The sequence below is a fragment of the Ambystoma mexicanum genome, chromosome 9 (genome assembly GCF_040938575.1).
Source record: "Ambystoma mexicanum isolate Mex_15411 chromosome 9, UKY_AmexF1_1, whole genome shotgun sequence".
NCBI lineage: Eukaryota > Metazoa > Chordata > Amphibia > Caudata > Ambystomatidae > Ambystoma > Ambystoma mexicanum.
Window position 1 is genome coordinate 607,989,640 of NC_090931.1, and position 14,015 is coordinate 608,003,654.

The 14,015-nt window shown below is 43.1% G+C and overlaps 1 protein-coding gene across 2 annotated transcripts in view; it reads left to right on the top strand.

The window, feature by feature from the left end:
* The window catches only part of EFCAB5 (EF-hand calcium binding domain 5), a 361,217-nt gene that overhangs the window by 210,825 nt on the left and 136,377 nt on the right, over positions 1-14,015 (top strand). For both annotated transcript variants that reach the window (XM_069615250.1, XM_069615251.1), the window contains exons 13-14: positions 5,011-5,300; positions 6,834-7,006. In XM_069615250.1, the coding sequence (XP_069471351.1) occupies positions 5,011-5,300; positions 6,834-7,006 (463 nt within the window). The remainder of the gene's footprint in view (positions 1-5,010; positions 5,301-6,833; positions 7,007-14,015) is intronic.

Genomic DNA, 14,015 nt, shown 5'->3' on the forward strand with positions numbered 1-14,015 from the left:
TGTACCTGTGGGCGCCCTGTATATTTTGAATTGACTAAATGTGTCACACACAACGTTAATATATGAAAATGATGCAAATATGCAAATATACAATATATGTTCTTTTGTGTTTATGAATTAGTCACAGTTTTATAACCAGGCTCTGAAGAAGGATTTTTAATCCGAAATGCATTAGCCATATAGGGTTGAATTTTTTGTTTGCCTCAGTACCTGCCTAAATGGTCAAGCTATATTTTTTTTAGCTTTGAGAAAATGAAATAAAATAAGCATTTAAGAAAATAAAGGATCTTAACATAACTACACTTGAATGAAAATGTATTGATTTACTCAACAAAATTGCTGAACCCAAAAGTGGGTAAAGGGTGTGCGGCCCACACCGAAGACTTAATAGTCTTGGTCTTTTCTTCTAGTTAATTTATTCTTCACTGCCTCACCCACCTTCCTGAGTCGCGACAGCCCCCTGAAGAGACCCCGTTTTGACTTAACCGCACGATAGCGTGCGCCAGCACCAAAAGTACATTTGAGCTCAAAGCTCCACTTATTTTAGGGACTGGACTGCCTCTCAGCTAGGGTGTGAATTGTGAAGGACTGCCACAGAGATATCCGCACTGTATAACCCATTTCTTTGCCGGTTGTGGAACTGTTCTGAGTAATATCCCTGATGCCATTGGTTACTGTGTATATGTTTGCTAAATTAGTGTTGTTTCTTTGGTTGTAATAATTATGAAACCTGACAATACCATTAGGTTGTACATAGACTTGAGGAACTTAATAGCATAGTGGTGGACAAACATCCACTTCCCAATATAACAGAAATGATACACAACATTCAGGATGCTGCAGTATTCTCAACCATAGATTTGAGAAGCGTGTATTACCAGATTGAGGGGACACAAGAATGTAAACATTTAACAACATTCATCACGTCATCACGCCTTGTGGACTGTTCAAATTTAATAGGATGCCCTTTGGATTGGCATCTGCAGCGTATGACTTTCAGAAGCTAATAGGCAAACTTTTCAAAGGAATTCCAGGAGTTATGTACTTCCAAGATGACATTTTAATTTATGCCAAAGATGAGATAGAACATGAAATGAGGTTGAACCAAGTACTGGGAAAATGGCAAGAGTATGGCATGACTGTTAAATGGCAAAAAATCACATTGTATCAAACACAAGTGGAGTACTTGGGGCACAAATTGTCGAAAGATGGAATTAGTCCCAAAGACTCGCTAATCAGGAGCATTATTGATGCACCAGAACCAAAGGATAAAGAAGAATTGCTATCATTCTTGTGTGAATATTGCACTAAGTTCATGAAGGACTTTGCATCAATTGTTGAACCTCTAAGGGAATGAATGAGAAAGGGAGTGAAGTTTGAGGGGATTAAGTGACAAAAAGAGGCTTTTGAAAAGGCAAAAGAATGCATAATTAGTGTTCCCACTTGGAAACCATTCAACACAAAGAAGAGGACAATATTCACAGTCGATACCAGCAGTAAGGACCTAGGAGCTGTCTTGACACAGGAGGATGAGAAGATGTGCAAAGTAACAGTCAGTTCTGCTTCAAGGACTCTCTCACAAACAGAAAGAGGATACTCGGTTTGGCGTGTGCATGGGGTGTACCACACTACAGAAAATGTTTGTGGGGGCACCATTTATATTGCGCACAGATCACAAGCTTTTGCCTAAGATATTAAGTGCAGGTGGTGCAGAGAGAACATCACCCAGGCTATTCAGAATTTATTTGAGAGTAATTAAATATAACTATGAATTGGAATTTAAGGAGGGTCAGCATAATAAAATAGCAGATTGTTTGTCAGGAGGTAAAGCCATGTAGCATTGTGTTGGAAGAATGATCCACAGAAGGCAGAATATTGAGGACGAGGCATCAAGTAGCACCGCCAATTGATGTTCATGGTGATTTCATAAGAAATGCTCATGTTGGACATTCAGGGATGACCGTCACAAAAGGTTTAGTTAGAGAACATTTTTTGTGACCGGGCATGAATAGGGAAATGGCTGGATATTTGAGGGGGTGCACTCAATACAGTAACAGTGATAAAGTGTTGGTTACTAAAACGCCTCCATTGGTGCCTTCAAAGATACAGACAGAACCATGCTGAGGACATAATAGGATCATTTCATGGAGTGAGGGCAGAGAAGAGAATGTATTGGCTTTGATGGACTATCATAGTCACTGGCCTAAGGTGAAATTTGTGAGGGTAATTACCACAGAGGTGGTGATAATATTTTTGCAAGAAATATTTCTGAGGGAAGGTGTCCCAAAGGAACTCATTATGGATAATGGGACACAATTTGTGTAAACAAAAAAGGTCAGATATCTGTAGGAGAATGATATCAAACATGTGACCATGCCCTTGTATCATCTCCAAGCAAATGGGTTAGTGGAAAGGTTTAATAGAGTGGTTAAGAATTTAGTTCAGCTGTGTAGGGCTTCAAGTATGAACCTAGATGAGATGATTGCAATGATCTATCCGTAAAGAGTAAGGAAACATCCTAGTACAGGGAAAAGGCCATTTGAACTGATGTCTCAAGTGGATGAAGAGCATTTTGGGTAACGGAGATTATGATCCACATAAAAATTTGAATTATGGGGTATTAGAAAGGAAAAAGGACAAGATGAAGGAGAGATATGATGGAAGAAAAGGAGCAGGGTATTTGGGAATCAAAGTCAGCGATGTGGTTAAGATTAAGCTACCATATGATGTACATAAAGTGGAGTCGAGGTTTTAGTGGCCCTGTCAGAGTATACAAGGTTGAAATTCTAGTATGATGACATGTGATGGACGATGGTGGAGTTTGAGTAGAGTAACTAAGTTCAAAGGATAATAATAAAATGTTTTATTTGAAAAGTGCAGGAAGTGTTGTGTTCACTTAACTGTTAAGTGAATGGATGGAATGGATGGGATGATTCTAGCTCTCAGCGAAGGGGTTCTAGAAGGCTTGAGAGAAAAATGAGAGCTGGTCAAGAGAGGAGGAGGGTTGTTCGCCATTTACTGCAATTTATAAGATTTAATAAACATATGAAGAATCTCACTGACTGGCTCGTGGATCTATGTGGAGAGAATCAGTGAAGAATGCATGTCAAATGTCAAGGAAAGATTCTTTTCATTTTCCTATTTAACAATGTAATTCCAGGTTGGACTGGGGCATAAAATATGCCTGATCAACAATGAAACAGAGGCCCACTGTTGCAAATGGCAACTCATTCCTTTTTGTTATACAGACAGTTTGAGTAGTGCTTAAGAAAGAGTTTTTGGGGGAAAATAAGTTGCATAGTATGCATTTCAGGGAATATGTAAACGGTTCATCAAAGTGGCCCAATATGGCTAACAAACGGTTCCAATTTGACCCAAAAAACTGGCCCACACTAGCATGTTGGACTATGGGCCAGTCTGAGCCTGATGTCATGGAATCTTAACTGTAGTGTCAATACTATATACATGAAGCCCCTTAATGTATATAGTATTGACACTACTTAGAGAAGTGGTCTTCAAACTTTTCTGGTCTGGGCCTAGCAGAATTTGGGCATGAAAAAATGCCAAATGGACAGTATGTACAAATGGCTATGAACTATTTTGTGCCGTCACCGCACCCTACTCCAACCACAGTCCCTGGGCTCCGCCAGCCCGTTCCCAACACAGTCCAAGGGCCAGTGGGAGCTTGTGAATTTTTTAAGTGGAGGGGCATAAATATTTCCCCCAAAAATGCCATTGCGACCGAGCGCAGCGAGGGAGACCGAACCAATCAATGGGGGTTCGGGTCAGGTTTTCCGCCTGTGAATTTATTTTGAATAATGGGTTAAAATGTTGCATTTTAGAGCATACATTAAAAATAAAATGGCTAAAAAGCCGAACAGTTTGCAATTGGCGCTAGGGGGGGCAAGAGGGAAAGCATGGTATTTTTGACTGGACATCTATGATAGATATCCAGTAAAAATAAAATACCATCCCTGTCCTCTGGGCTCCACAGCACCTCAGAAGGAGAGCTGATTTTGGTAGGTGGGTAGGGGTATGGTGCAACAAAGGCATTTTTATCCTCCCCACCCTCCCCCCTACCCTCCAAATTCAGCTCAACGGACCAAAAAACCAAAAGAAAACACACACGCACACACACACCAATCACTCGATTATTCATATGAGCACCCATCACAATACGATCACTCGTAACACAAGCATACCCACATCCATACACATTTAAATAAAAAATAAATTAACATAAACGTACCTTCTGCCGGGACCTGCACGTGGGTGCTGAAATACCCTGGTCCAGGTTGCTCTGTCATATGTGTGAGGAGGCGCAGGAGCTCCCCCAATGGGTGGATGCCTCCTGCCAATTATGGATGAGCCGCCATGCTCGGATTGGCCAATAGGGCGATGGCCGTACCAAAAATGCAAAATGCTAGTGTAGGCCAGTCACATTGGACCACTTTTATGGCCAATGTGGGCCTGTTTGATGGTGTCACTTCACCATGCAACTAGTAGTTTTGACCATTGTTGCTGAATAAATATTCTTTAAATATCACAATTTGCTTACATTTTAACAAAAAAAAAACCTTGGGTACTATTCAAACAGTGTGTGAGTAAAGGAATGAATATCCATTTGCAACTGCGGGGCACTTTTTCATTGGTGCCTGAGGTCGTTTTATGGTGCAGTCCGACCATGTGAGTTGACTGTGCCCATTTCCATCAATATAAAAAAAAATATTTAACAAAAAAGATTCTTTTACATTTCATGCTGGGCTCTCGTGCCCCCCCCCCCGCCCCCAACCTCCCTGGGTTGCGGCTGCACATGCCCCACAGTTTGAAGGCCTCTGACTTAGAGGGTTAGGTTAATCTAAGTATAGTAGGACTTCATTGTTGTCCAGTGATAGTATCGTTAATGAGCACTCTATGTTCTGATATATTGATAAGACTTAGTAGCCAAGCATAAATGTTAATGACTTTCCGAGGTTCTTTTTTTCATATTCCTTTTTCTTTCCCCTCCAGGGCGGGAACGGCTCAAGTCGGCCAAGCTCTGCCCCGATGATGCAATTAGAATTAACTCCAGGGATTTCCAGAGGTACATTGAATCTCTAATGCAGGAGCTTCCAGGCACGGAGGAGGAATCCTTTGAGAGCCTGGTGGATTTCTTGACAACGAGCATTGACCGTACCCAGTCAGAGCGCCTGCGAGGTGCCATGCGCCGGAAGTGGCTCCACGAGATCCAAAGAGCTGCGGAAAGCAGCGGGGGGAGCCTAGAACCTGTGCACCAGGCTGCCTTGAAGGCGCTATATAAGGTGAGTGCAATCCGCCGTTTGGATCCGGCCGATGACACCCCCCCAATAACAGCACACAACCTTCAGTCCCATTACACATCCCTCTGTCTCATTACACATCCAGGTATTCCATAACATGTCTCACTGTGGTATCTACAGCACAGGCCAATCCTCGCAATGATTGTGAACCTCTGATAACCACACCCCTACTAGCACTGAGGTCCTTCAAATCAGGCATGGAGTAGGATAGGCTCTTTTGGATCTCATTTATAATTACAGTTGTACCTCAGCATTTGATCATTTTCTCTGCTGATTTGCTGTATGCATACAATTTCACTCCTTTTAGCATTAAATGCTTTAATCAAAAATCTCTTAACTCACTCATTCTTAATAGTTGATCAAGTTTGATTTATTGGTTCTTTCTTTACCAGTAGACATTCTGCATTGCTTATTTAATGCTGATATACATGTTGCATATTACATACTCATATGTACATTTACGTTTCAACATCAGAAATGCCCCCTGGTCTATGCCACTTTTTCAGACCAATGGGGTTGTTATTCACATTTTACACATTTTTGCAATTCTGTCATGAGCCCTAGGTGCTGTGCTTGCAGCCACCATCACCTTGTGATCTAAAGCCCAATAAAAACCCATATAAAACATTCCTTTAATTGCAACCAGGTCAACGTCGCATATGGAAACTATTCTGCAAATAATTATATTCCTTTATCAATAGATTGACGTTTCGGTGGCCATGTAGTATTCCCACCTTCCTCAGGGCCGCTTGGTATATAGGGTCCCATGGAAAGCAACAACAATGTGTGTAAAACTACTTTGTTCATAAAAAACATATTTTCAAAGGAAAAAAACAACTAAAATGATCATAGAGTCAGAGCTTAACATACTCTGATCTAATCACCGTAATACTGACCTTGCACAATCCGTTTAATATCCTCCTTTTCTTAATGAGTATTGGTTTCCTTCTGTTCTGCAGCGGGAAAGATGAAAAGAGATCCACAAATAAGGGGATCGGTTAACCCACTGATACCTGGGTTCCTGGGTGATCAAAGGTATCAATTGAATTAGCTATAACCTTAAGGGCTGCCAGGCTTGCGCTAGAACTTGCTTGTGTCTGACGAGCTTTTGTGTCGGGTGAACGCCTCCTCACAGAGGTTCCATTTCACTGTGTTGAACCGACTGTGCTGTATCACATACGCATCTGTTTTGTTAGTGAGTCTATGTCCCGTTGCCATATGCAAGCTTACTGCTGCACATACGCTGCACAAAGATCGCGTCGCTTGAAAATCAGTCGTGAATTGCTGCGGCGGTTTCTCAGGTATCCTGTGATTGGTGTACCCATTTAAAAAAACATGCGGTCTGTTGGTGAGCACCGCTGCTTTAGCCGACCTGCTTGGGATTATGTCTCTTGGAACTCATGCTAACATTGATGGCCTTGGAAGGACCAGACATGGACACCTATGACAAATGGGCCCCAGTGTGTAGCTTTCATCACAGGTATGCTTACCTAACAGAAAGATTTCTCTACACAGGATGCTGAGGCTCATGGGAACAAGAAAAGGATCTGTGCTAGTATTGGTCTCCTGGAGCAGAGCCCCGCAGAGGAAAACAGAGGGCCGGTACTGCTCCGATACGTCGCCTGCACACTGGAGGACGCGCCGTATGTTCTAAACAACGCCTTGTATCGGGACATGAAGGGAGTAAGGTGAGTATGATACCATGGTTACACTGACACCTGTCCCAACCAGACTACTCACAAATAGTATGAGATGTAAGGGGTGGGGGCTTTTTGTAATGTGTTAATTGCATGAAGGGGATTGCCAACCTCAGCACTTACAGGCTGGAGGGGGTCGCCTGAGTGCAATTTTATACTTTTACAAAACAGTACAAAAATAAAAAGTAAAAACATAAAAAATCTCTATTTTGTGAAAAAAGTAAGTGCAACTTGCAAATTACACAGCATTTGCAGCGGATCCTTTGGAATCCTCCTGCTTGCATTTATTGCTGCAGGATGTGATACTTTTGGGTATATATATATGAAATTATATTATGTCTATGAGACAAAATTGGCTTATAATAATAGCCCAAAAGGAAAAACGTGTCTATTTTTCAGTTTATTCCCGAGTTGCCAGTGGAGGTTATTTCATTTATTGATGTGTTATTTATTTAAATACAGGAGGAACAATGCTCTTTTGATCACAAAAGAACATACAATAGATAAGAAATCAGATTTGATGGGAAGCAGTGAGCTTCTTACAACGGGGTGAGCTTGAAGGACATTCCGACCAGGTTGTGGAGGAGAGTAAATGGGACAGTCACCGGGGACAATGCTAAGTAGACGTACATAGATTGAGGATAACCAACATTGGAAATTTTTAAGTGCAGGTGGGCAGTATGGCCAGCTGTGCTCGGGACGTGACTATGATGGGTGAAGTGCTAGAATGGAGAGGGAGGAAGTGAGAGACACTCTTGTTAGAGGGGAGGGAAAAATCTTAGATAGTAGGCAGATGAGAGGTATTAAGAGGGTAACTCGGAGGCGAGGAGGTAGGCATTTTGTTTGGTTTTGAACAAATTCGTGTGGACTGTTTCTCGGATGTCCGAGGGAAGAGAATTCCGTCTAAGTGAAGAGAGAGCAGAAACGAGAGGCAGCAGAGGTAGGGTGAGGAGCCACAAGGGTAGTGGAGGAGGCAGAGCAGAGATTACGAGAAGGCTTATAGAGTTGGATAGAGGGGGGGAATGGTGCCTTACTGTGGATAGATTTGTGAGCCAGAAGAAGAAATTTAAATCTGGCCCTGTTTTGCATCATTAGCCATCCAGCCTGGTGACGGTACGAGGCAGTAGGTGTGAAGTGAGGGAGTTCAGAGAGGGTCCTGCTAGCAAAGTTAATGATCATGATGAGTGGACAGAAAGCATAGTTTGGTAGACCAAGGAGGATACTGGCACAGTAGTCCAGTTTAGAGAAGACAAGGGTGGTTAAGAGATGCTTGGAAATTTTGAAAGCAAGGAGGTGCCCGATTTTCCTAATATTTAGGAGGTTGAGGCGAGCTTCTGTTTCATCTCGAAAACTGGAAGTAGTGAAGGTGTGAGAAGGGTCATTGATGACGCAGAGGTTTCTAGCTGAAGATGAGATGGGGAGAGTGTCAGGTAGGAACTGGATAGGCAGAGGAAGAGATGAGAGAGAGCTTTTGACAGGGAAGAAGAGTACCCCTGTTTTGGTAGAGTTTAACATCGGGGAGTGCAAAGCCATCCAATATTTAATGGCAGAGAGACAGTTGGACATTTTGATAGAGAGATCAGAGCAGAGTTCAGGAAAATAGAAGATAATTTGGGTGTCGTCCACAAAGAGTTGGTATGTGAACCCAAAGGAGGAGAGTAGTGCCCCAAGAGCAGAAGTGTTTAGTGTAAAGAGGAGCAGACCCATGACCGAGCCTTGTGTAACATCAACAGTTAGAAGATTGAGTTGAGAGGTGGTGTTGCTCGAAGAGACAGAGAATTGGCAAGGTGCAAGGTAGGAATCGATCCAGGCAAGGGCTTGATCACGAATCCCAAGAAGAGAGTATTATGGAGATCAGAGTGATCAACAGTGTCAAAGGCAGCAGACAGGTCAAGGAGAATTAGGATAGAGGATAGGTTTCAGTGCTTGGGAGAGTCAATGAAGTTGGACACATTCATGAGAGCAGTTTCCGTGGAGTGAAAGAAGCAAAAACCAGATTTACCGGGTCTCAAAGGTTGTGGACGGCTAAGAAATTGGTAAAACGGTTGAACACAACCCTTTCACGCACTTTAGAGTAGTGCGGAAGGAGAGACACAGTGCAAAGGATAGCCGGTAGGTTCGGGCCAGCCCCACGCTTTTTTAGGAGAGGGATGACTGTGGCTGTTTCGAAAACAGAGGGAAAGCAAGCAGAGTCGAAGGACAGGTTGAAAAGTTAAGCGAGGTGAGAAGCCACTATAGAGGCAATAGGCTTGACTTGCTGAGGAGCAAAAGGGTCTGATGAGGCACAAGAGGGGTTAGCCTTCATCAGTATAGATAGCACTCCATCAGTATTAGTGCCACTAAAGTGGGGGATGGAGGCAGAGGAGGATGGTAGAGTAGGCAGAGTGTAAAATGGAGGAGGGAGCGTGAGGAAGGTCTGGAGAAAGAGTCTCCAATTTTGGTAAATTTTGCAGCGAAGTATTCAGCCATGTCATTAACTGTGAGAGGGGAGTTGATAGTCGTAGACTAAGGAGAAGTGGGGAGTGAGTTTAGGGTGCCTTTTAGCCGGCGAGGATGGTTGGAGTGAGAGTCAATGAGGGTTAGGTAGAATTCCCTTTTAGCTCGATCAAGAGTGGACTTGAGAAATTTCAGGGCAAAGTGGTAGCGTTGCAGGTCCTCATGTGAGTGGGTACGTTTCCGTTTGTGCAACAGCAGATGCATGTCTGTGCGAATAGAGAGCATGTGAATGCGGTGACCATGGTTGAGGATGCTGAGACTTAGGGGTGAAACTAAGCAGTAGAAAGTATGAGGAGAATGAGTAATATAGTAGGGATTGGAAGCTGGAGAAGGCAGTGTTGGTGGAAGAGGTAGCAGGTGTGAAGGACGAGAGTGTGAACTGTAGGTCAGAGAGAAAGGTGGAAATGGCAGAAGGTTTACATTTCCTTTTAGTAAAAGGTGAAGCAAGTGGTGAGGAAAGGCCAGACGGTGAAAAGGAGATGGTGGTCGAAACAATTGAGTGATCGGATATGGATGGTGTGACAGAAGTATTAGTGACTGAGAGAGAGGTGGAGATGAATAAGAGACCCAAAGAGTTACCCCCTGCATGGGTAGGTCATTTATGGATAGAGTGGAGGGCGTGGACACTAAGAAAAGACTGATGTTCAGATTTCTGAGAAGTGGTTGGAGAGGGAAGGTTAAAGTCACCTACGAGAATGAGGTCATGTTTAGTGGAAAGAGAATCAAGGAGTTGCCCATGGTCATCAAAGAATAGTCCAGTGGGACCAGGAGGGTGACAGTTGGTGATGATGTGACCCGAGTGAGGCAGAGCAATAGTAGACATGGTGAATTCAAAAGAGGTAGGAGAGGACGTGGCATTGAGGCAGGAAGAGAGTAGGTGTCCGACGCCACCACCTCTGCCAGTCTGTCGAGGAGAGTGCATGAAGGATAGTTTGGGGTCATGTAGGGCTGCCAGAGTGGCAGTGTCAGATGGAGAAATCCAGGTTTCAGTGATGGCAATAAGGTCTAGGGGAGAAAGCTGGAGTGAAAGTAGTCGGTGATAAAGGAAGTTTTGTTGCGTACAGACTGAGCATTCCAGAGTGCAATGTTCAGTTGAAGAGGTAAGGAAGAGAAGGTGAGTTGAGTCTCTGAGGAAGAGAGGCGAGGTGGACAGGTGTTAGAGGAGGAATGGTTAGCTCATTGGTTTTGTTTGTTGGAAGGAGGTGGAAGAGAAATGGAGTAGTTGGATATTTGAGTGCTGAGTTTTATAATAGGGATACGAAAGGAGGAAGTTGTAGTATGATTGGAGAAAGCACAGGGAGAGGCGAGTAGGAGCAGCAGGAGTGAATGCATTATAGGTTATGTGCACAGTGTGGAGAGACAGCACAGTAATTGGGAAGCTTTGGGTGCTCACAGCTGCAATAGGGAGGAAGGCATAGGCTAAGAGGCAACGAGGCTGGTCTTCACCCATCACTTTTCCACCCTTAACTGGGACACCCCTGGCTGTACACCCCTAAGGGGTTCAGAAGGGATGACACAAGCTCTTGTCACCTGGCAGCCTAGTCCATCAGTGGTTGGTCTCTCTGATATTGTCCTTGCTGTTGCTGGAATGAGACACTTTTTTCCTGATTGGTGTTGCAAGAGGAGCCTCTTGGCTGGAGATGGGTTTGTTCCAAAATGGCCACAGGAAGTGATGTCAAGGATCCAAGAAGTAAGGTGTTCACTTATATGTGTACACATTAGCAGGTTAAAAAACAGGCGATAGAATGGGAATCCATTCTTTTTACACCTGCATGAAAATCTCATGCAGGCTTGAAAGTATGTGTCATTTGAAGCTGTAAGGGGATTGCACGGTGGAAATGTCAATTCCATCTCTGGCTCATTCTCCACCTCCAAAAGGCTGAAATATGCCCTGGAGTGTAAAAGGCGTGCATGTCTAACAGCTTGCTTTTGCACTCTGGGCCTCTGAAAAGGAGCCTTAATTTGTATTTCATTTTCTAGAGGCAATAGAAGTTGCTTTTCCCCTAAAATCTTTCAAATCCTAAAGTAATGGGGAGAGGACTTTGGACACCAGACTTTGTAAACGTTGGATGCCTGCTTGTTTATTTATTTGCAGGTTTTTGTAAAACGCATCTCGCCTCGTTCCAGCTGCTTCAGTGCACTGTGAGGTGAGAGGGTAAACTGAGGTCGAAGCTGACAATTTCTTAAGCGCCGTGAATCAGTTACAGTGGGGGCACGCATCCATATCATGCCATGAGCAAGATGCTCTTCTCGCCTGTTCTTCACAAGAATCCTCATAGTACAGTTAATTGGTAGCTGTCCCTTAGGGTCATGAACTGTCCTAGATTTGCTGGTGATGTTGGATGGATATCCGTGAACATTTTGAAAAAAAACAAATGGTGAAATGACCAAATTTTTTGGACCGAAAAACAAAACTTTTAAAACTTTTTTTTATAATGCAGGGTGAGTCCCCCCACACCTCCCCCCTCCTTAACCCCTACCCTAATTTATACCCTTACCCCACTCCCACCTAATATTTACTATACATATACTAAACTAGCTACCATTTTCGGTCATTTTTCCTTTGTTTTTTTGCATTCATTTTTTTCTACGGATTCGATGTTGGACATCGCTGTATGGCTATCTCAGCGTATCAGAAATGCAGACTGACACATTACTGCTCATCTAGTCCGTCTACAGTGTGCATGAGGTCTAATGTTGTGTCGCTTGTGGAATAAAAATCTGGTCCTCAACTTTAGTATGCATGTTAATGCATGTATTTTTCATAGCCATTGTGGTGGGATATTTTCTGAATGAAACCTTTTGGAAAAAACTTTCGATTGAAAAATTGGCATTTACTTTTGGAAATGGATTGAAAAACCTGTTTTTGCCAAATGAGAACATTGTGTTTTGAAATGTATTTTAAAAAATATATTAAAAGCCATTTTTGGGGGGAAGCTATTTTTTTTTAACTGCTAGATTTGTTTTAGCAAGATGGCACTGAAACAGAGCCAGTCACGCACTCAAAAAGAAAGTCTGTTACACAAGTCGCAAACACCCACACACCAGAGACAGAAACACACAAAAATGCACATAAATTTGGCATACGCCACAACTCTCGTTTCCATGTGTACCTTCATGCTGTGTTCTACATAACTCTACTTCCTCGCTCACATTAACATACAAACCACAGATGAATTCATTACAAAAACATGTAGTAAAAGGAGTTAATGTTGTCTGAAATGTGGGTCTCAGATTATGTCAGCATAGTAAGGCCCAAGGAGACACAGGTGTTTCAACATCAATTGGCTGATTAGTTGATGGGGCATTCCAACCAAATATCGAAAATGGGGCCTTGCAGCCCCCCCTTGTGATGCAAATGGAGCTCTAGAGTTGGCACGTAGTGTGGCCATTCTTCTTCAAATTGGAAGGATGTCTTCTGGAGGTCTGTGCATGGCGACTATAGTGATGCAATGAGTATACACTTGCAGGCAACATTTTGAACAAGAATTAAGCAAAGGGTAGCTTAGTGAAAGGGACCAGGGTAAGGAAGATCATAAATACCCTTCACCCCACACTTTTTTATCTGCTGTGTGCTCCTGGACCCCCAACCGGCCCATAGAGTCAGGGTTTGCCCAGAAGCACTTTAAGACAAGATAGCAGCACCCTTGAGATGGATGGGGGTGCAGATTAATACTCCAACACCAAATCAATAATGACAACTCAACGGTTTGGCAAAGGGAGTCCGTTTAATGACAAAAACAAAAAACGGGTAGTCTCATGAATATCAGCGGATGTGTGATCTTCTCTCTCGCTTCACAACTCCAATGAACTTCATAAAAGACATAACATTTATACTGAAATCTCGTCATCATTGACGTGTAACACTTAAAAGTTGGCATGCACTTCTATTGGTTCAGGAAAGGTAACTTTAATATAGGTACTATATCTGTATATGGTAACGGAGTAAGGGGATTGGGTAAACACTGTCAGGTGGGGCATCTAAATCCGTCCTTCAAAATGGCTACTGTAGACGTCACTAAAAGTACGACGTCCTATTGGTTCTACTAACTATAGGACCCTAGATTACTTGGTCCATTGTGATTGGGTTGGCATCAACCCCACTCCTACTTTTCCACTTTGCTTAGCAGCACGCAGAATGGTCGGCCAGGTGCAAGGTGCCCCTTAGCTCCCCCGGCCTTCCTCCAATTATTGTTACAATCAATCATCACTTTAGTGGCCATGTGTCAATTATTTCACTGTGGTTGGCCTCGAGACTGCATCTCCTGTCTGGAAAAGTTCTGATATCTTCGCCTGGCCTGTTGCCATGCATAGGTGTAAAGGTCTTACTTCTCCTTGCTCGGCTGGTCACGTTATTCAGACACCGTGAATTTGCCTCTTCTTTATGTAATTTGTGTATTTGATTTTCGTTTCACCCACCACCTGCCTTCATTTTCTTTTCTTGACCTTTCAGAGCAGGATATTCTGTTCTTCGCTTCAATTAATTGTAGCTACTGTTCGCCTA